The 20,613-nt window shown below is 46.4% G+C and overlaps 4 protein-coding genes across 4 annotated transcripts; 1 reads left to right on the forward strand and 3 right to left on the reverse strand.

Moving 5' to 3' along the window:
- Window positions 1–1,761: 1,761 nt before the first annotated feature.
- On the reverse strand, window positions 1,762–3,526 carry GL218_03101 (Glutamyl-tRNA(Gln) amidotransferase subunit A 2; the record flags this gene model as incomplete). Its single annotated transcript, XM_033579647.1, has 3 exons — window positions 1,762–2,822; window positions 2,869–2,958; window positions 3,034–3,526. The coding sequence occupies 3 exons, from the start codon at window positions 3,524–3,526 to the stop codon at window positions 1,762–1,764; spliced, it is 1,644 nt and encodes a 547-aa protein (XP_033436174.1).
- Window positions 3,527–5,275: 1,749 nt separating this feature from the next.
- Window positions 5,276–6,772, reverse strand: GL218_03102 (uncharacterized protein; the record flags this gene model as incomplete). Its single annotated transcript, XM_033579648.1, has 5 exons — window positions 5,276–5,458; window positions 5,540–5,889; window positions 5,960–6,083; window positions 6,147–6,488; window positions 6,542–6,772. The coding sequence occupies 5 exons, from the start codon at window positions 6,770–6,772 to the stop codon at window positions 5,276–5,278; spliced, it is 1,230 nt and encodes a 409-aa protein (XP_033436175.1).
- Window positions 6,773–14,599: 7,827 nt separating this feature from the next.
- Window positions 14,600–15,742, forward strand: GL218_03103 (putative 4-hydroxy-2-oxoglutarate aldolase, mitochondrial; the record flags this gene model as incomplete). Its single annotated transcript, XM_033579649.1, has 1 exon — window positions 14,600–15,742. The coding sequence occupies one exon, from the start codon at window positions 14,600–14,602 to the stop codon at window positions 15,740–15,742; it is 1,143 nt and encodes a 380-aa protein (XP_033436811.1).
- Window positions 15,743–17,063: 1,321 nt separating this feature from the next.
- GL218_03104 (uncharacterized protein) lies at window positions 17,064–20,373 on the reverse strand (the record flags this gene model as incomplete). Its single annotated transcript, XM_033579650.1, has 3 exons — window positions 17,064–17,384; window positions 18,580–19,296; window positions 19,498–20,373. The coding sequence occupies 3 exons, from the start codon at window positions 20,371–20,373 to the stop codon at window positions 17,064–17,066; spliced, it is 1,914 nt and encodes a 637-aa protein (XP_033436806.1).
- Window positions 20,374–20,613: the final 240 nt, after the last annotated feature.

The following is a 20,613-nucleotide window of genomic DNA, read 5'->3' on the forward strand; positions in this document are numbered from 1 at the left end:
AGCACGTGACTTTACAGTTTCGCGTTTAATGAGAGCCATAATAGGTTAGGGACCTCTTTCTGTTCTACCATTGCTTATCGTTTTCTGCAGATTAGGTAATATCCACAGCATTCCTTAGGCTAGGTACCTACCTAAGTGCCTACCTAAATGTAACACTATTAATACAGGTCACATTTAGTTGAAAGGGCTATAACACAATACCTCTTATCCATATATTCATTAGAGACCTCCCTAAGGAAATAGGTAGATATCCTTTCACAAAGTCCCTCATCAGGTTCTGCGCGTTCCTGGGTGCTAGCTACTTATCTTTGATTCCTAACTCTACTTTTTACTGCGTTCTATTTCGATAGTCTCAACAGACAGCACCGTCCGTCTACACCTTAACTACCAGCAGAACGACTTGTCGAAGAAGTAGAAGCTATAGCTAGTGCTTCGTCTTCGGCATCAGCCATCTCCCTCGCTTCTTGAAGAAGCCTATCCCAGCACTCATTACACATCCCTTCATTCCATTTGATGACAACTTTGTCCACCTCACCTCTAGGTCCTAAGCATCTCTTAAATAATTCAGCGCATGTCTTAGGTTGCATGAATCCCCAACAAGAGCAACCATACCAACGCTGATATAGCTCCTTACACATCGTCCGAAAGCGATAATGGAGAAAGGACGAATTATAGATGAGAATGAATAATACTATGGTAGCTTGAGTATTATAGTTCTTCTCGTGCCAAGACGGTGCAACGCCGGACGTTAAATTCGCAAGCTTCAAAATACTGTTGAGTAGAGTTTAGAAACTTGGGTAACTTCGATACCTGTCTTTCGTTTCAATTCCCTCCGCTGTCAATCAATAATAAGTATTGGATGATCGAGAATCCTCTTTGGCTGTCTAATAACAGCGTCGATCACTTAGAAGTCGTCTGATTTTTATCTCGTCAACATCGCAATGTTGATGTCGCGTACTGCCGTTTCGATGTTTTGAAGAATTTATTTATAGCGATGACATCTAGTTGTCTAGTAACAACATGATCATGCTAACGGAGATAACTAAATGGACTTGAAACTTGGTAAGACCATAAAATAGTCGAACAAGGGATAAAAACGAAAGCAAGCTTCCGTGGTTGCGTAGCTAAATGGAACAATGTTCATAAGACAAAGATGTTTGCGTGCCGGGTTAGATCACCAAATGTATTTCTACGACAAGTACCTCTTACAGAATTCGGATTCTATGACCTAAAACGGCGGTAACGGCAGCTGCAAAGAACCCCACTGTGTCCACTGTGGCTTGCTGTCAGAATCCTAGGAACTATACCCAAAACCACATTCGGCCGTATGACACGACTATACTGAATGTGGTGTTCGGGAGAATCATTCATTCTACTAAAGTAGATACACGAGGACACGAGGACACGAGGCATTTTTAAGAGGATCGAGATCTCTTTCATATATTTTAACCTGTCACAGGCCGTCTTCGGCACAACACGGTGAAGCACCGGGAAGATCATTCATTTAAACCCTTGAACCGGTCTACAAATCTGCGAACTTGCGAACCTGCGAACCTATACTATGTATAATGCACCTATATAATGCCTACCTAAGGGTATCTAAGGCAGTTCGAGAACGTTCCACAATCGGAACCTTCTTGCATTCAACTGCCTTGCTCGCATGAACATCGGTGAGATTAAATTAGCCGCATGTAACTCTCCAACATCTTTATCAGCCTCAATATATCTCAACTTTTACACTTCCTCTAACTAGTTATTATATTAGTAAAGGACACCGAGAGGGTATGCTGGAGAAATATTGGAGATATTTGGATGCACCACCGGCACCGAAATATAAGGTTTCGTCGGCACGGTATCGTTTGCGAACGCCGGCGTCTTGCGCAATGGTCGGAGGCAGGTAAAGTGATTAGCAATGTTAAGCAGTTTCTCCTCGCTGAATGGATGGCCTAATATCTCCATTCCGATGGGAACACCGATCGGCGCATCCGGCGATGGTTGCGAAAATCCGACTGGAACGGTGACCACGGGGACACCAGTCAGTGCGGCAAGGATACCATTACGTCCGGCTTGGGACGGCGAGCCGATTTTGACTACGAGATTTTTCTGCTCCGGGTAGATGACAGCATCGAGCTTATTCCTAACGAATGTTTCATTAACTGCCGCTTTGAGGCGATCTATCCCTTGCTTAGCCATTGTATATCCCGGATCAGCTGGTGACCAAACCCTGGAGTTGTTTACGAAGCTGTATTGAGCTGGGATAACCAGGAATTTCCCACTCTCATATACCTCGTCCCGAGTAGTCGGTCTATCCCCTGTAAGGTTCGGACTAGACAGGTAATTGTTTAGGGATTCTTTGAATTCATATTGCTGGACATCGAAATCAGCCAAGGATGATGCGTTGTAGATCGATTCTGTCACATTGATGATTTCGACACCCTCTGATTCGAGGAAGTCAATGGTGCTTTTCAGAGCGTCGATTACCGGAGTTGTCTCATCAGATGCCGTGTGGTTCCAGAATCCGTCCAACAATCCAATCCGAAGTCCATTGAGACTTCCATCGTTTAAACCTCGTGTATAATCTATTCCCCTGGCCTCCGGTGGGACAAGGAGAGTGGCATTATCAGCTTCGTCGGCACCAACGCTCGTCATTACGGTGAGTGCAACCGCAAGGTCTTGAATGTTTCTTGCGATAGGCCCAATACTGTCCTGTGTGTAGCTGATGGGCATGATACCCGCTCTCGATATAAGCCCCCAAGTCGGACGCACGCTGACGAGATTATTCGCGCTTGCCGGACTACGGAGACTGTTGACAGCATCCGTACCTGTGCCAAAGACTGCGAAGCTAGTTGCAATCCGCGACACCGGTACCACCACTACTACCCCCCGGAGTCCGTGTTTGATCGTATGGGTTTATCGTCTGTCCTCCTAGCGAGGACACCGTGAGGCCCTCCAGCGCCACTATTCCAGTCTTGGTCAGTATAGCCATAGCCCAAAGAGGTGCAATCATCCATTTAGAATCTAGGGGGCACATACTTTCGTGTAGATTCGTTTTACCTAGAATCACAGCACCTTCTTTCTTAAGTGCCTTGACAGAAGGGGTATCGACGATGGGGCGGTTACCGGCCAAATCAGCACACGATCCTGTTGTGTTCGTGCCTACAGCGTCATAGTTGTCCTTCAACAGGACGGGAACACAAAGAAGCTTGCCTGCTAAGTTGCCGGCAGCAAGTTTCTTGTCTAACTCATCTGCTGCTAAGAGAGCATCAGGGTTAAGGCTAATAACTGCATTGATAGTTGGGTTGAATCTCTCAATACGAGAAAGGAAAGAAGATACTACAGTACGGCAGGTACTCGAATTCGTGACAAGCGCAGCCCGTACGCTCCCAATGGTCGACTCCAGAGGTTCGAATGCATCAGTGTGGGCGTGGACAGTCGATACCTGAAAGAACAATGTGCCGAGTATCCAAAGTATCACAGGCACCCGGACGCGTAATAAGCTATCAGTAACGGATGTGAAGAATCTCATACTGAGTTCTGGTGCTCGTAAAGGGTAATTTCTAAATAAATATCTCTCGAACTCGATTGATACTTTTGCTAAATCCGGGTTTATATAAGGTTATCCCAATACACGATCAAGGCCTCTAAGATGCAGAGGTTATCCGTTTGCTAGAATCGTTTAGGTGGGAATTCCGGGCTCTTGGGTTCCACAAACAACCACAATTCCATTTCTCAACTATACTCTCACATAATACGGGCAACATTTCTCGCCAGCAGATCAAAAGAGTGATAACATATCTCAAGCAGATGTTGGTTGATAGTTAATTATATTCCGAATCACGTTGACATTTCTAATTCACCGAAGGTGGTATATAAAGCGCAGCTATGATATATTCGAATATCTAACAGGGCACCTAGTACTATCAGCAGACTTATCACTACCACTAGGCAAACTCAAAGTCATAGAGACCAACAAACAAGATCTCTTTTCGTCCTGGGATAATTCTTAACCTACCTCTCACCTAATACCGGGTCCATTCGTAAAAATATGGTCATTGGGGACCCGCGCAAACGCCTTTCTATGTCGTGTAACCGGGTTTTAGGAAGACAGGTTATTTATCAAAAGAGACAAATTGAAGGCTGATCAATGTTTCTTACCTTATGCGATTCTATCTATATTACATATCTTCATCACAACGAATATTGTAATGCCCAGCAACCCTTTACATGCAGGTAGATAGTATACGCTAAAGAAAGATCAGTTGAGTAAGCTAGCTTCGCCGCGTAATCGCGCTCGCTAGAAGAACCAACAGGTTCCCAATGGAAATAAGCAGGAAGCGAGTCTTGTGATATGGCAATCCGTCTAACAAGTACGCAGTGTGCATGTGGTTAGTAACTAACTACCACTAATAATGTGGTTTAGTAAATCCCGTTTGTTGCGCAGTGTTGGATGGTGGTGCTGAGGTCTTATATCACATTTGACAGGCTCGCAAGCAACAAGCACTTGGCATGCGGTATGTCCATTAACGATAAAAGCCGCCAGTCCCCGTTGCAGAGACCCAGCGTCTTGGGACAGCGTCTGATTGGCCAGCCTTGAGGCTTGCGGTGTATGTACATACGGCCAGCAGGGTCAGTGCATATACATATGTATTACGAGAGCCGGGTCTAACGCTTTGTTCAATTCGAATACTACCGCATTCAGAAGGCCGTCGTGGGTATCTCAGTACCTGGTTGGACGATCTGACGATACCCTGGGTTTCCATAGGCAGGGATTAGGGAAATCGGACCATGGTCCCCCTGTAGAGGCACGCAATCTACGGTGTGGGAAAGGTATGTATTCTGGAGATGATGCAGATGATGGTTGCCAAGTATCGAGGTGCTTCGGAATTGGTCCAAGTGTTGTGATTATACGTATGTATTGGCTGCTGGGTCTGTTGGTTATTACTCAAGCTTACAAGCTGTCATCACATTTCAAAAAGCATCAGGTGAAGCAGCAAACTACTTCAATTCATTGTCCCTATGTACAAATCGTATCTCGTAAGAACAAGGGGAAATAGCATATGTAGGTTAGGTAGTTAATGTGATCTCTGTACCTCGGTTATTCCGCAAGGACCAATCCAAGATTCCACCAACTGCAGCCCCCGCAGTCTCCGTCTTTTAACGAGACGATACATGGAACTCGAGCTTACGAGGGGGGGCGGGATAAGCCATCTTTCTTCATCGAAGAAAACAGCACGAGATCCCCCCCCCCCCCTTAGAACCCGAAAATCTCATCATCTTATTGAGATGTGACGCCTCTTTTAGGCCTCACCCTGACGTTGCCCTCTTGGAGAGCTTTGTCTGAAATGTCGGCAAGCGGATCCTTCTTGTCGAACGCGTAGCCGGCGCGTTCGTCCCGCGACATCTTTAAGATGTTGAATCTTTCACCGCCGATCTTATACTCCTTGGAGAACTTCTTGAACTGCGAGACGAGCACGTATTAATTAGTAAGACTGCGTTAGGTAGTTTACATCGCTGAAAAGTTCCAGAGGGGGGAATTCACCTTCTTCTTCCAATCCCACCTGTCGGTCTTTGGCGCGCCAGAAATCGGCTTAATCTTGCCGGCCCTTTCTAACGCCTTGATTTTCTCGTCCGTACCGTAGCATCCGGCTAGGCTAAGATCGATGCCGGCTCTCTTCGCGTAACTGACGACTTCTTTACGGTACGGCAACTCGAGGTCTGGGATCTCTAAGTCTTCAACCCAGTAGAGGTAGAATGTCATGATCAGCCCCAAGTCTTTAATCTCGGAATCGGCTTTGAGCATCTTGGCCCGGTCAAGCTCGTTGAGCACTGTGAGCAGAGCACGGCCAACGAGGTTAACGGTGGTATTTATTCTCTGCACGTCGCCCGTTGCTATTTATGCAAATGGTTAGTTGGTTGGTTGGTCGCAATATGCTCTTCTCGACTGTCTCCTCAAACTGACCTATCCACCCGTGAAGGGGAATTTCTAAGAGCCACTGCATCATAGCGGCTACAATCGCCCACATTTGCTTCAGGGCTCTCTTGCTACGCTTCTTCCGCGTAAATTCCTTATCGAAAGCAATGAGCTAACAATAGTTAGTTAGCCGGTTCTAGCAATGAGCCTAATGTGAGAGCCGGTAGCCCCTTACCATGTTCTCAATCATTTCCTGCATGCCCTGGCCGTGGAAGTGCTTGTGAATGTGCATTTTGAAAAAGTCGGGGTTAGTGTACGATGCCCGCCTTTCCCACGAGGAAAACAGTTTCCAGGTCTCCCACATGGCGATCCACCGATGGTCTGGATACTCGGTGGCTGGCTTCATCTCGATGTTGTCTTCAGCTCGGATTTCCTGGTTGTATTCTTCAAGCAGGTCATCGTCGTCAAGCTGGTCGTCCTCATCTTTATCCTCGTTCTCATTCTGAATATCAAAGAAAGGGCGGAACATGCAATAATACTCATAAGGAGGGCGAAGGTCCGAGCTGTCTTCGGGAGTCTATTAAGAGGTTTGAGTAAAGCTACTTTCATACAGAGAGGATAAATACATACCTCATCTTCATCTTCCTCTTCTGAGCTAATGTTTACTTCATCGCTTTCGTCTACCCATTCTCCACCTCTTGTAAGTCTTGGTGGTCCGGGCCGTTCATCTGAATTCGATTTTCTCCGGGATGTGAGGAAGCCCGGGGGTGAAAATCTATATATGAGATATGCGGATACCAGAACCGGCGCGATCGACAGCACCAGCGTCCTCTTCGATGGAATCGTGCCTAGCGAAGCCATCGCGAGGGTCTTGGGTTAGTCGCAAATTTCAGTTCAGCTCAGCTCTTATTTTTTTTTCCAACCTTAAAACTGCTTTTATCGTGTTGTATGCAAGCCTTTTCTTTCCCTTTTTCATCGGCCCACTACGAAGACGCGAATCGATCGCGGCTGGTCACGTTTTTAAGGACGAAAGAGTGGATGGGCGGCTTGGGTCTGACGCTATGGCCACGTGCGGAAATACAGCCCCTCCGGGTTTCCAGACCGCCCTTTCAGGCATTAATACCCCTTGTTAACTACCTAGAATATATTAACGGCGCTTACGACGATGGTATTTAAGCCCTCTATCTAGAGTCCAACGTCATAGATTTTTACTTGTAAAGAGACATGTCTCTCTCTCTTTACGATACTTAGAGTCTTTCTTATTTCGATCTCAAACTACTCGAGGAAATACTTCAAATTTTCGAAGATAAATTCTACAACCGAGCAAGGATAGTTGGGCATAACCGGAGGCGCCGGCAACGGAGCTTTCTTCGAAACTTGCCTAGAGTCCGCCACCCAGCCCTCGGAGAGAACTGTCCTTCCGCCCCCGTGAAATGTGCCCGTCTTTCTCGTTACGAGCTATTCTACTGCGCACACTACCTCTCTCACTCTCTCTCTCTTTAACAAGGGAATAACCAACTAAAGACAATAAATTGGTTGTCTCTGACTTACTTACCTTCCAGAAGTAGATAACTGAGACAATCAATTGGCACTTTCTAATATCGATGTTACACAGATAAGACAAATGTGAGGGGTTCGCTCATAAAATCATCGTCATGTGTGTTGATATTAGTACGATATATTTGACCAGGTGAGCCCATCCAGTCTCAATCGAGCCCAACGGTCTCGGTGGAAGCTTTCAGAAGGAAGCCAGAACGTGACCTAAGGTATTTAAGGGCAGAAAATGGCAGAAAATGGCAGAAAAGTGGGTTGATGGAGCTCCGGGCGGAGTCAGGGCCATTGATATATGTCCGCCTATTATCCACTGACATGACGATTGGGTTTCAACGCAAACGTCGCACTCCGCGTACGATCCAACATACCTAGGTCAATAGCCAAGCTATAAATCAACCACAGTTAGACTTATACGCTTCTTGTAACATATAGTTTAATTACCAATTCTAATAGAATAGGTATTTATAAGTAACATTGGATAGTAAAGGGCAAAATAAACTAGTTATTAAGTCTTAACTAACAAAAGTGCATCTTAGATGTTTCATGTTTGCTTAAGCGTAGCCCGTAAAACCTCGTAGACTAGACTTAGCGCCGGCTATTTATTAGCGGACGGGAGGCGACATGAGATTATAGAATAGTTATTAGTGTAAGGTGGCTAGTCCCCAGAGGGTTAGAAGAGCCAGAAGTTCTTTTCCTTATCATGAGATAACTGCTCGTCCAGAATTCATTCACACTAGGTGCCTATAGGTATGTTTGAGATCACCCATAAAGAGTCTTATACTATTTTACTTCACTTCGGCTAAGCCATGTTAAGCAGATCGTGGTTGGGCCTCTGTATCAGATTATTTAATGGATTTAAAATTAAGTACTTAAGTCAAGTCAGCCTTGTTATATTCTTAGGCTATTGTGGCATAGAGGACAAAGAGCCTCTAACTATATTAGCAGTCTAGTTTCAGATAAATTCATAATTCTTCGTATGCTGATAGAGTCGTAGTCTTATTTCTTACTCTCATCCTTATAAATTTCATAGCGACGTACGTTGATCAATACTGAGTCATTAGGTACAATCTTGTTATTTAGTTGAATTGTTGCTTAATTGCCTTATTTCACATTGATAAAGTTAGTTAACCCTCATTGGACTTAGCTTATCTCGAGAGACAAGTTACTTTTCTCTTGTAAACAGCTTTTTATTGGGCTGGATTGAAATAACTGTTACTATTGACACTTAAGTTTAATTTTCTACGATGAGCACCCAGCGCTTTTGATATTTGAAGTTAGAGAAATTTAAACCAATGGGCCTCATATGGTGATTGTTACGAAGAGGAACCTAGGTGCATAGAAAATACTTCGTTGCTCCGTAGGGAACTCTAAACTTAAGCAACTATGAGAACCAATAAGTAGCTACAAATCTTGAAAGTATTCTACGTCCTAGATATTTCACCCAGGATCCTAATAGGGATGAGTTTTTTTAGATTGAGGACTATAGAGAGTATTTAACACTAAAGAAGCTTTAGGTTACACTTGTCTCATGTTATTAGTTTAAGGTATCAAACGACTTAGCTATAGTTATATTATCTCAATATTCTAGAACTACAGTTACAGTGATTATACACAAAAAAAAAAGGATGCTCTAATATGGTTAAACAATACAGTCAGTCAAACTAGTAGTCCCATAAGACTTAGATTGATGTTTTGGTATATGCATTAATCACTGAGCATTATATATACATATTAGAAAGGTGTAATAATATAACAAGGGGGACCATTTGGTTCTCGTAGCTACTAGGGTGACTATAATATGAGTCAAGACTAAGTAAAAATTAAAATATATTTAACGATCTCATCTCAATTATTATTCTAACACTTTATCATATGTACCTAAACTAAGTCTTTTGAGATATACACGCAGTGGCATAATTTAGTAATGAGAAAATTGTCTACCTAACTTCAATTAACAAGTTAATAGAAGTCTATATGAAATCATAAGCACAATTGATGAGTTAGGTACGTTAATGGAATTTTCAACATGCCCTCAGTCAAGGCTATCATTATAATCTTACCTAGCCTATTGCAACGCTTACTGTCCACTCACTTGTAAACTCTCATAGATATGAGCTCTGAAATGACGCAGCAAGCTTCTTCTTGGTAATATCTTAGTCCGGCTATTGAGGCTATTTGATTAACTTAAACATGACTCCTATTGGAAGTATGAGATTGAGATATGATTTGTAATGGAACATATACAAATACCTCGCCCAACACTCCCCCCTTCTTTTAGATCACTGTTGGGCATATCCGAGTCTGCCGTCGTGTAAGAGTTTAAGTAAATAATTTATCTGAACCGAATATCGTCTGACTACAGTCCGGAGCCAAGAAACTTGTTGAGGGCCCGAGGTGGGATGTAGCATCTAGCGGCCCCCAAGACGTAACTCACAAACAATCACCCACAGGAGTTGCACATGCAGGACGGGATCATGCCATCCATTACTCAGTACGTCATGCTCTATGTATGTTGCACCCACGTGGCGAAGCAGGCATTTTATCGTCGGCTGGTTAACGAGGATCTACTATGCTCGACGTACTGTACATATACCGGCCTCTTGGAGGATTGGTTCGTCTTGGGGCCCATGTGACCAGGAAACTGCACACTTGAAGGAGCTTGGCGACTATGCAGTTGAAATTAGACGTTGGGCATGCCCGCAGGATTCTACGACGAATATGCATTGGGTTCGAGCTATTCTGCCTATATAGACATGGCCGCCATGTAGCTAGTTATAGCGGGCTTTTTAGGAACTAGGGGTATAGTACGAGTAGTTATAGGTAGTAATATACTGCAATACCTTGTATACGTTACATTTAACTAGGCGAAGAAGACGATCTAATCGAGCAACTGGAGACAGGATTGGAAGACCCACGCCATATGCTAGATCAATTTAAGTCATATTATTCAAGCTTCGACTAATGAGAGAGTACACAAATATATTGCTGCTCTATATGATCTGTTTATCACTCAGCTTATAAAAATCTTACGTATGGCTCGAAGAATAAAGTTACGATATATCTTATAGACTTATAGCTCAATGCCAATAATGAAGACGCTGGGTAAGAGTATGCAACCCCGACATTAAGGAATATAATAACTCACACGTAAGGTATATGTACCTACCTTCCAATGACTATGAGGGGAGGTTCCGCTTGATAACCCGATAATGTAACATATGCATGGGGATATGCAAAGCCGTGTCCTACAATCTACTCCCACACTTTCCAAGCAGTACCCCCCCTAGAAAAGTGGCTGGGCACTTTTGCTTATTACTGTTGGAACCAATCTGTCGGAAACTGGGTTGTGCATAAGAGGTATAGATACTATGGGGTACATCTAGCTGCTGTCCCCGGTTTCGGGGTGTTGGGGCGTTCTAGATGCAAGGCGAGGGTTCCTATCAGATTCGAAGCTTGTCATTCGTATTTCTCATGCGGATCGAGCCTTTACATAACAAGACAAATGGTACCTAACTTTAAAAGTCCTCGAAGATCATCACGCGATCAGCGCAAGGGGATAAGAGAAGACGCTTTAGTATATTTTCCTTCCTGGTCGGGCTACTAAATCGTACGCTTTTGGATGCGTATTAAGACGACGCGTACCTCATACGACTACCCAACCAATCGGCGTGCGAGGTCAGCTAGAAGTATATTAAAGGCAGGCTATGATAGACTGATGATATGATTCTCGATAGTTAGCTCTCACGGGTCTCGGCACCACAATGGATGGGTATGATATAAGAGGCAGGCTACGGTCAACCCTCGTAAAGACCTGTCACTATTCCAGCATGAGCTCCATCGGTCTAGTCAGGGGAAATCATTTTTACGTAGTGGGCTGTGATAATGTCTCCGTCTTATGCAGTTGAAGCCAAGCTCAAAGTGGAATGTGTTCTTCGACTTGCCTCTGCGAGATGCAACTCTGGCTGCTCTATATTAGCCAATATCACAAGGTCCGTGCTCACTACTTCACAAGAATGAGACGCTGTAGAAAAAAGAGGAAGGGAAAGACGATTCTCTGACATTACTACTCTGCCACTTAAAGCTGTCAACTTCTTGGAGCCCATTTGCGGCTAGGTTAGGAAATGTTCGTCCTATAAGTCACTATTCTCATACGGCGCGTACATGGTGCATAATAGGTACATATGTATGTACGTAGACCAGGTCGTGCTACGGATGGGTGATGCAGGTTGCAGGAGGAAGATAACCTGGTAGCGAGGATTGAGACGATTCCTTCAACCTCATCAGCCGCCGAAAATAAGTTTTACGTTGGAGCATATGACTGGACAACTGGACAGCGTGAGGCAGCCAACCATATGTTGGAGTTGAGTAGATCGTTATAGGAGATGGGGCGCATGTAATATGTATGATGTATGTATTGAGGAGATAAGTCTAAAGATTGAAGATGAGTTACGAGTTGACAATAGCCCCGCATTGGGGAATAAGCAGAAGATTAAAATTGAGTGTTAAGTAGAGGGGCAAGACAGGATGAGATGGGGTAACAACCTTAGTGGAGTTCCCCACCCCCACATTACACAGGTTATAGCAGTCAATACACTATATTACATAGGTACATTTAGTAGATGACGGAAGTCGCTAACATTATTCTTTGAATCTAAATTATATACACTCAAGTCTATATGAGGTAGGTACGGTATGTACCTTAGGTAATAATAGCAGTTGCAGTACAGTATTAATATACATATCTTAGTTTCGCTTTATTTATTTCGTAGAAGGTGCAGTGTTTAAGTAGGATTACTAAGCAAATAGTTAACTATACTAAGATATACTAAGTACTACCTGAATGGCCCCCAAACCTCTAAACCCCCAATCCCCCAACTTTTCAACCCTCAACGTGCCTGGGTCTTCCGCGCCAATGCACATCATTCAACACCAAACAACCACCAACCAAAACGCACGGTTCCTAGCATGGAGAGGCTTGTTCATCTCAATACCTACCTCTAGGAACATTATCTATAATCATTATGACGACAATGATAAAAATGATTGCAATGCTGTGATACTTTGACTGACCAAGTATGACACCTTCCTTCACTCATTGGATAGGCGACATGATGCCGATCCTCTTCCTATTTACTTGCCGAGTAGTAACAAATGGCTGGTTTCGCTACCGATTCACTTTGGTCTAGCGTTACGGTGCCTTAGAAGAATGAGAAGCAAGCCGCCAATGATGACTGTCGTTTGAGCCTAATACATCACTCACCCGTCGCAACCTTGGAGGTCCTTCCCAAATTTGGATAGCGATGTGTTTCCCGCATTCAACAAGCTTCTTTATGGTAGATTACTACTACGGTACGACCTCCCAGCTCTTGGCCCAATAAATCATTCACCGGCTCGCCACATTATTGCCTATTTTCTTCGCCGTACTGGTCCCAGCTGTTCCGGAGATGACTGTATCAGATTTCGGTCTAAAATCCCTCTGCTGTCAGTTTGAGGGAATCAGAGGCTCATCTCTGTTCATGCCTGATATATCGGGTTGTAATTGGTAATCGGCACGAGGAATTCGAAACTACCGTGGAGTATTCACCGCTATTATGACTATTATGAGTTGATTAGCAACAACAGCTTAATGTCCGATGAAGCTGCATAGAGGTCATTCGCAACTTTTGACAGTTTTTCGATAAGTGACACTGCAGCCGCCCGGCTGCTAATCCTGAAAGCCACAATCACACCGTCCATCCCGGAAGAACGAGTAGACTACTTCCACGAGTCGTACGTAACTTGTATTCGCGCCTCGCATACCGCTTTGCCACATTGCCTTCAGCCGCCTGATGAGACGTTTATCTGCTAGCCGTCTTTCGTCATAAACGATAGTCCGTATCCCTCATCACATGGCCGTTCTTGGCCTTAGCCCGTCTTCGGACTCGTGACAACACGGCCATCTTTCCGCGTCGGCTCCTTCTACTTCTCTTTGGAAAAACCTGACGTTGTTGAGTTTGACCAGCACCCAACCAGGTGCCGCAAACCCCTGCTCGATCAATATGTCACTAGGCTCTAGACAGGCTTTAGATGACGACGATGCTGAAGCTGATAGTCTTTTTGTGCAATCACCGAGATAGATGTACCTTCACGAATATGGAAAATAGATCTGCCCTTTGACGGCTTTTGGTGACTAGACTCGTGGTCTTCTTCCGTTCAATTCCCTAGTCTATGCCTGGGCCTCCTACTGACATACTTAGGTTCTACATGGCTTTCTCTATTGGTGCCAGTCTGCTAGCTGACCCTAGCTCCAAAATGGATGTATCTCTTTCCATTGGCCAATCCCAAAGACCGAAACGGCTGGGCTCTATAGAAGCCGTATCACCAATGTCATCGTCAACCAACCGACCACTCACGGCCTCTATATTTGAACGGAGCATTTTTGGGGGATCACCAATATACAGTACCGACTTCAAGCTTACCCCCCACATTCAAATCCACAATTCGGTCTGCTAGTACCTGACGAGTACCTACACTGCAATACAACCTGCAAGTCACTATGAGATACATACAACTCCGAGCTTTCTAGATGGTTATAATATTGTTCAATGTATAACAAATCGTTTAGTCACTATACGTCTAACATCCGTGTTAGCCTTCGCGCGCGATACGAAAACTTTTTTTGAAGACCCTTGCATTCGCAACTCCAGATATGCGGGCGGTGCAGATCTTCCCCTGCACTGTCCACGGCTTTCCAGCTACCATGTCTTGAGACGGTTGATCTGAGGTGTCCTCTTGAACACCACAAGTAGGGGATGTCCGAGCAAGAAACGCGAGAGGACATGTATTATAGACTACTATGGTAGTATGCATTTCCCCGTCTGTGTTATAGAAGTGGGATGTTATCTATGCACCTGTCTGCTCTTCTACTTTGATCCTACTTTCATCTTCTCCTATTCGGGCTACTCTCTTCTATTCCTCCAATCAGTTCTGCTATTAAGATATAGCTACATCTTACTTTAATCTATATATACCACGTTATCCCCCGTTGTCTTGTCTTACAGAACTTTCAGCACAATATTAATCACTACTTTCATATTATAAGAATCTACTCTAGTAGCTATATCACTGTCACTATAGTGTCCCCTATCATTAGCCATGGCACCACACCTTGACGCACCATCTCCTAGTGGAAGCTTCGCGGTTAGCTTCGACGGAATCCCATTTCGACCTGCTACCTCTTCAGACGCAGTGACAGGCTCTCTAGCACCTGCCGAGTCACACTCCTCGTTTAGTAGCTTCTTCGAGAGCGAGTCAGTAGAAGAGGATTTCCGTATAACAAGGCCACTGGTACCAGGCGTTTATGTACCAACCCTTTGTTTCTTCGACCCAGAGACCGAGGACGTTGACATCAATACTATCGCTCGCCATGCTGTACGACTTGCCGAAGCTGGCGTGACGGGCCTTGCCACTCAAGGCTCTAACGGCGAAGCTGTTCACCTCACACATGCTGAGCGTCAACTTGTCACTCTCGCCACACGCAAAGCATTAAACGAAGCTGGATTTTCGCATATCCCAGTTATTGTCGGCTGCGGCGCTCAGAGCACTCGTGAGACTATTCAGTACTGTCGCGAGGCATGGGAAGCAGGGGGTGATTACGCCCTTGTGCTACCCCCATCATACTACGCGCCCTTGTTTGCCCCATCATCTCGGACCATCGAGCAGTACTTTACAACCGTTGCCGATGCGTCCCCGATACCCCTCATCATATACAACTTTCCAGGCGCTGTTAATGGTTTGGACTTATCATCCGACGTAATCGTTAAGCTAGCACAGCATCCCAAGATTGTCGGCGTCAAGCTGACGTGCGGCAATACGGGCAAATTGAACCGTGTAGTAGCTGCCACACGGTCGCAATCTAAGGACTACGACCCGGACAACCCCGAATTCCTGGTCCTGGCAGGCTCAGCCGACTTCTCGATCCAGTCCTTAATCGCAGGAGGACACGGCATATTAGCAGGTCTCGCAAACATCGCACCGAAGGCCTGTATTAAGACTATCGAGTTATATAACGCAGGCAAATACTCCGAGGCCCAGAAAATTCAAGAGATCGTATCACGAGGCGATTGGACGGCCATCCAAGGCGGCGTCTTGAGTGTTAAGGCAGGACTCCAAGCGTGGTCGGGTTACGGCGGTTTCGCACGAAGCCCACTCCCAAGGCCGACTCCCGAACAAAGCAAATCGTGGAAAGAGGGATTTAAAGAACTAATGCTACTGGAGAAATCTATGACAGGTTGCTGACATCCAAGGTCACAACAGTGGAGAGACAACTACTAGGATCGTATTTCGCTTATAATGAAGTGGCACTCTGTTTGACTAAAAGTGTACGAGGATTACACATTTCCGGGTATATGTCAAAAAATACTAGAAGAGTAAATAGGTCCCTCTTGTCGGTTCATGATTTCCATGCAGGAAATTTGAATGAGGCGTTCAAAAAGAATGGCTGGGACTTATTACTAGTCTCGCCCGACATTCTTTTGGTTTAGGATGGGTTACCGTACGACCCTCTCCTCTCATTTGCTTTGAATTAGCGAAACCAATGTATGACCTAGAAGTCACTACTGCAATCATTCGCGGCACGCCTCTCCCATTGATAAAAAGGGGCACAACGTTACGACTGCCGTATATATTTTTGAAAATATCAATACATCCTATATATAGAAATGAAATCTAAAAATATATAACATTCCTAGTCAAATTAGACGATTAACAAAGCTCACTAGTTGTAAATTTACAATAAGCTTCAATATTTTCGTTCATATTTAATTATCTTATTTCCTTAGTCTTCGTACCTTAGGCGAGAAAGGAAGTTCCAATATCCTAATAGTTGGTTTTTTGTCAAGGCATATTTGATATCTCGAAAGGTATGAATTCTGCCCAATACGTCTTAGAAAACTATCTTCTTACTAACAAGAGGAGACCGACAACTCATAGGTACTATTAGTCATTGCAGAAGCTACCTAGTATTGATATGCCATTCATCGAGATCGCGAGTTACCATGCTTTGACTCCGTATTCCTAATGAGGCTAAGAAGGGCGGACGATCTGAGACACACAGCTTCTGCAACAAAAAGCGATTATAATATTGGCCTGCTCCTATAATAATCGTATGATTGGTGCTATTTGTCCATTCAAGGAGACTTATACCAAGAACGCTGTCTATCGGCGTTAATGCACGAATCCACTCCAAGGGGAACTCTCAGAACCTGCACTCGGCCGAATAAGGAGGTAACCGTACGTTACCCGGTCTGGGCTGGCTGGCTGGCTGGCTGGCTGGCTGTCGAGTATAGGTAAGACGCACACACTCGACTTGCATGAAGAAACTACAGCGCCATGGCATACCCATAGCATACATACCGTAACCATGCTATATGCTCTGCCAAGGTAGGCAGGTATAGGTAGGCAGGTAGGTAGGTATACATGCCTAACCCCGACCCTGACCCTGACCCTGACCCCGACTCGCACAAACGTCTCGCGGCGACATGGTAGCATCGCAAAGGCCTGCAGGAAGGGTCCCCCCAATGCTGTGCGCTGCAAGCCACACGGCGACCTGCGAGTCCCATCACCGCCGGCCTGCTCTCATGCTACCCCCGGATATTGGGATCCAGATGGGTCCGTCGCCGATAGGCTGGATGGCTGCAGTCGATGAGGACATGTCTACGTACGTACGTACCTGGCCCCCCATCCCATCCCATCCCATGCTGCAGTAGCGTGCCAAGATGACAGTTCTCTCTTGTTTTCCGCGGAGAGATTGAGGCAGGCGGGCGGGTATGCGGGTGGGTAGAAGATGCGATGGAGACGCGGTGGTGATGATGGTTTCTTTACGGGACTTGGAAGTTGGAAGTTGGACGTTGGGACTTGAAAACTTGGTCCGATGGAGCGTCTGGCCAAGGTGTCTCGAGTCCATGCGACTTCGGACTGAGCGGGTTATGTTAGGTATCTATCTAATGTATGTATGTATGTATGTATGTATGTATGTGTCCCCGGATTCGAGGCAAGATCTAATGATGGCTGGGGGGTGATGAGTCTGTTACCGCTGCCGCTGCTGTGCTAGGGTGCGCTGACATCGATATGTCATCTATACACGATGGCGGGTCGCGGCAGGGTGATACGTCGTCTCGCCTTTAGATCCCTTGGCTTGAGGAGCGTGGGGGGGGGGGAAGGTTACGAGGTATTCTGTGTATCCTATCCCTTCCTTCTTCTTAGTCTCGATGAAACTGGGGTTGGTTGTCCCATCTCTATTCGCTCAACGTGTCATTAAATGTGTTTATCTAGCCAGCCAGGTACCTTGTATATTTATAGAGGCTTGCAGGAGAATGCGTAGTGTGCTCTCCGGCGTCGGCCTCGAAGGAATAAACGGCAGTGGTCGTGATGTTGTCGGTGGCTTGTTTGATAATGTAGACTCTTCGGCTTTTGATAATACTATTACTGCTGTCTTATTAGTTGCTTCCTCTCTATTCCCTCTCGAGTCTAATACTCCAAGCCCTTTCCTTTCGGCCTAGTTACAAGATGCGATCAAGTTTAAGAATACAGTCGGGCAGTGATTTCTCTTCGGAACTATGGACGTCTTATCTCATAAAGATATATGTAAGTTCCTAAGTACGAGAACATATTTACCACTCGATGTGAATAGGGGCAAGTATCAGACAAAAACTTACTACACATATCCCTCGTAGCTAAGTTACCGTACCCCTAGGTCCGATGTGTTGGATAATATATCTCAAAAGGTTGCTCTTGTAATAAATAGTTTCCATACAACGGAAGACTATATGCGTAGGTATTCAGTAGGCCAAGTATCTACTTCACCTCTACAACATCACCATAAAAGCAACAGTCATACCAGCAACAAACAAGCCAGACCACAACGCACCTTTCTTCCCAGAAGCTCCCGAGTTACCATTTCCCCCAGAGCCGCCGCTACTACCCCCATTCCCACTCCCACTCCCACTCCCATCCACAACCTCAAGCAACACCCCCTCCGCCCTCCTAATCCCAACCTCCAAAACCCCATTCTCCCCAACCCCAACAACCTCCTCCTCTTCCTCCTCCTCCCCCGTCCCCACCGCCTCCCCCGTCACCCCATCAAACATAACCCCCGCCACCGCAACACCGCTCTTAGCATTCGTCCCCGGCCCCGTCAACCGCGTAACGCTAACATTGCGCCCGGCCGCCCACGGCGTCGCCACCCTGATCGTCGTGGAGGGCCGCGTGCCGTTGCTAAACGACGTGCCGTCCGTAGCCTTGAGCGTAGAGTTGTTGCTTAGACCCTCGGTGCCGTTCCATACGCCCATATCCAGGAACACCAGTTTCCTCAAGGAGCGCTGCTGTCCCTCTCCCTCTCCCTCGTCATCCGAGCCCGCATACACCGCATACCCGCTCAACGTACTGCTATTCGCCCCCGGTAGCGCCGCAATACTCAACTCCTGATCATCAGTATCATTATCATTATCATCTCCTTCCGCAGTAGTAGTAGTGGTAGTAGAAGCGACGACCTTAGCCACGAAATAATGCCCGTACCAATTAGCCCGTATGCCCGGGCCCAGGGTCTCGTTCTTCAGCTCGTACGTTTTCGGCGTGAACGCGCTGTACTCGCTCTGCGCGCCGAGGTGGAAGTACGTCTTGCGGATGCCGACGGACGCGCCCAGCAGCACGTAGTCGACGCCCCAGAGGGCGGCGCCCAGGGTGTCGCTGATGCCGCTCTTGCCGCTGCACGAGACCGAGTTGGTCTCGCCCATGACTAGGTGGGCGCCGGCTTTGTCGGCCGCAGCGACTTGGGGGGCGTATTGGGAAACGTTCTGCGGTGTGTCAGTTGGTCTTCTTCTTCTTCTTCTTTTATGCCTATTATCGGCGAGGTAGAGGAGATGGGAAAGGGGTTGGGGAGTTGGGTTTGAATTTCTTGTGATATCTCTATGTCTATAATATCCTAGGATAAGGGGGGTTGATCACTCACTGCCACACGGTTAGTATGTTTACCAGAATATATGGCGAATAAAGACTAAAAACTCACCTTGCCAAAGCACCGTATGGTTCGACAGCAGATCCAACCTCATCCGCAGCCACCTCGGCCCGTCACACGTCGACTGCGGGTACAAATGCGTAGCATAACTGCCGATGATATCGCGATCCTCGCTCCTCTCGACAAGCGTCAGATTCTCGATGCTAAAATCGTCGACCTCGTCCTGCTGGTCGGGGACCCACGGGGGGTCGGCAAACACGCCGGCCTGGAAGGTCGGCCTGTCGTCGTCGTCGTCGATCGCCTTGTACCAGTCCGAGCTGAGGATCTGGCCGGTGATGTTGCGGAACTGCTCGATGTAGGTGGCGACGCCCCAGGTGTGGTCCCGCCAGCGCTTGTTGATGAAGTGGTCGATCTCGTTGCCGAGCTCGAACTGCACGAGCTTCTTGCCGAGGGACCTGTGCGCTGCTTCGGCTTGCGCGACGGCGATGGACCACGCCGAGTCGTTGACGGCGAGGTTGAGCGTGTAGATGATATCCGTGTCTTCCGGGAAGTAGTTTGCCCAGCTGTCGTACCAGCTCGGCGTGATGTTGAACTGCTTCGCGGTGAGGGGAGTCGGGATGGCGAATGAGTCGTTCCCGGTCGACAGCTTGTCGTGTAGATAAGTCTGGTCGGCCGTGTTGCCGCCAACACGAATTGGCGGCGGCTTGCCAGTTATCTTTGCGATAGCGCTTAGGAGATTCTTAGCCAGGGGCGTGCTAATGTAGTCGTTAACCCATACTGGTTCGACCGAGTACCCGTAGACATCAGGTACAAGCGGTCTCGTGGCAAGGTTGCTTGGGATATCGACGCTAATATCTTGAGCCACGACCTCGACAGTAGCTACAAGAGCTGCGAGAGTAATTGAACGAATACTCATGGTAGACTAATAAATTGGCTACACGAAGGTAGCAGCAATAGCTCTAATCATCCCAGACATAAAAACCAGGTCGACTCACGACAACACCGCCATTATAAATAATAATGCCAATACCGTCTAGACGTCACCCTCGGTCGGTTCACGTATCATTCCCCAACGCGGTGGATTCCTCTAACCAGGTAGAGGTAGCATTTCCACCGGGGTCGGCTGGCTGAATTGGGAATGGCACCTTTGACGATC

The sequence above is a fragment of the Daldinia childiae genome (assembly GCF_008694065.1).
Source record: "Daldinia childiae strain JS-1345 chromosome Unknown Scaffold3, whole genome shotgun sequence".
NCBI lineage: Eukaryota > Fungi > Ascomycota > Sordariomycetes > Xylariales > Hypoxylaceae > Daldinia > Daldinia childiae.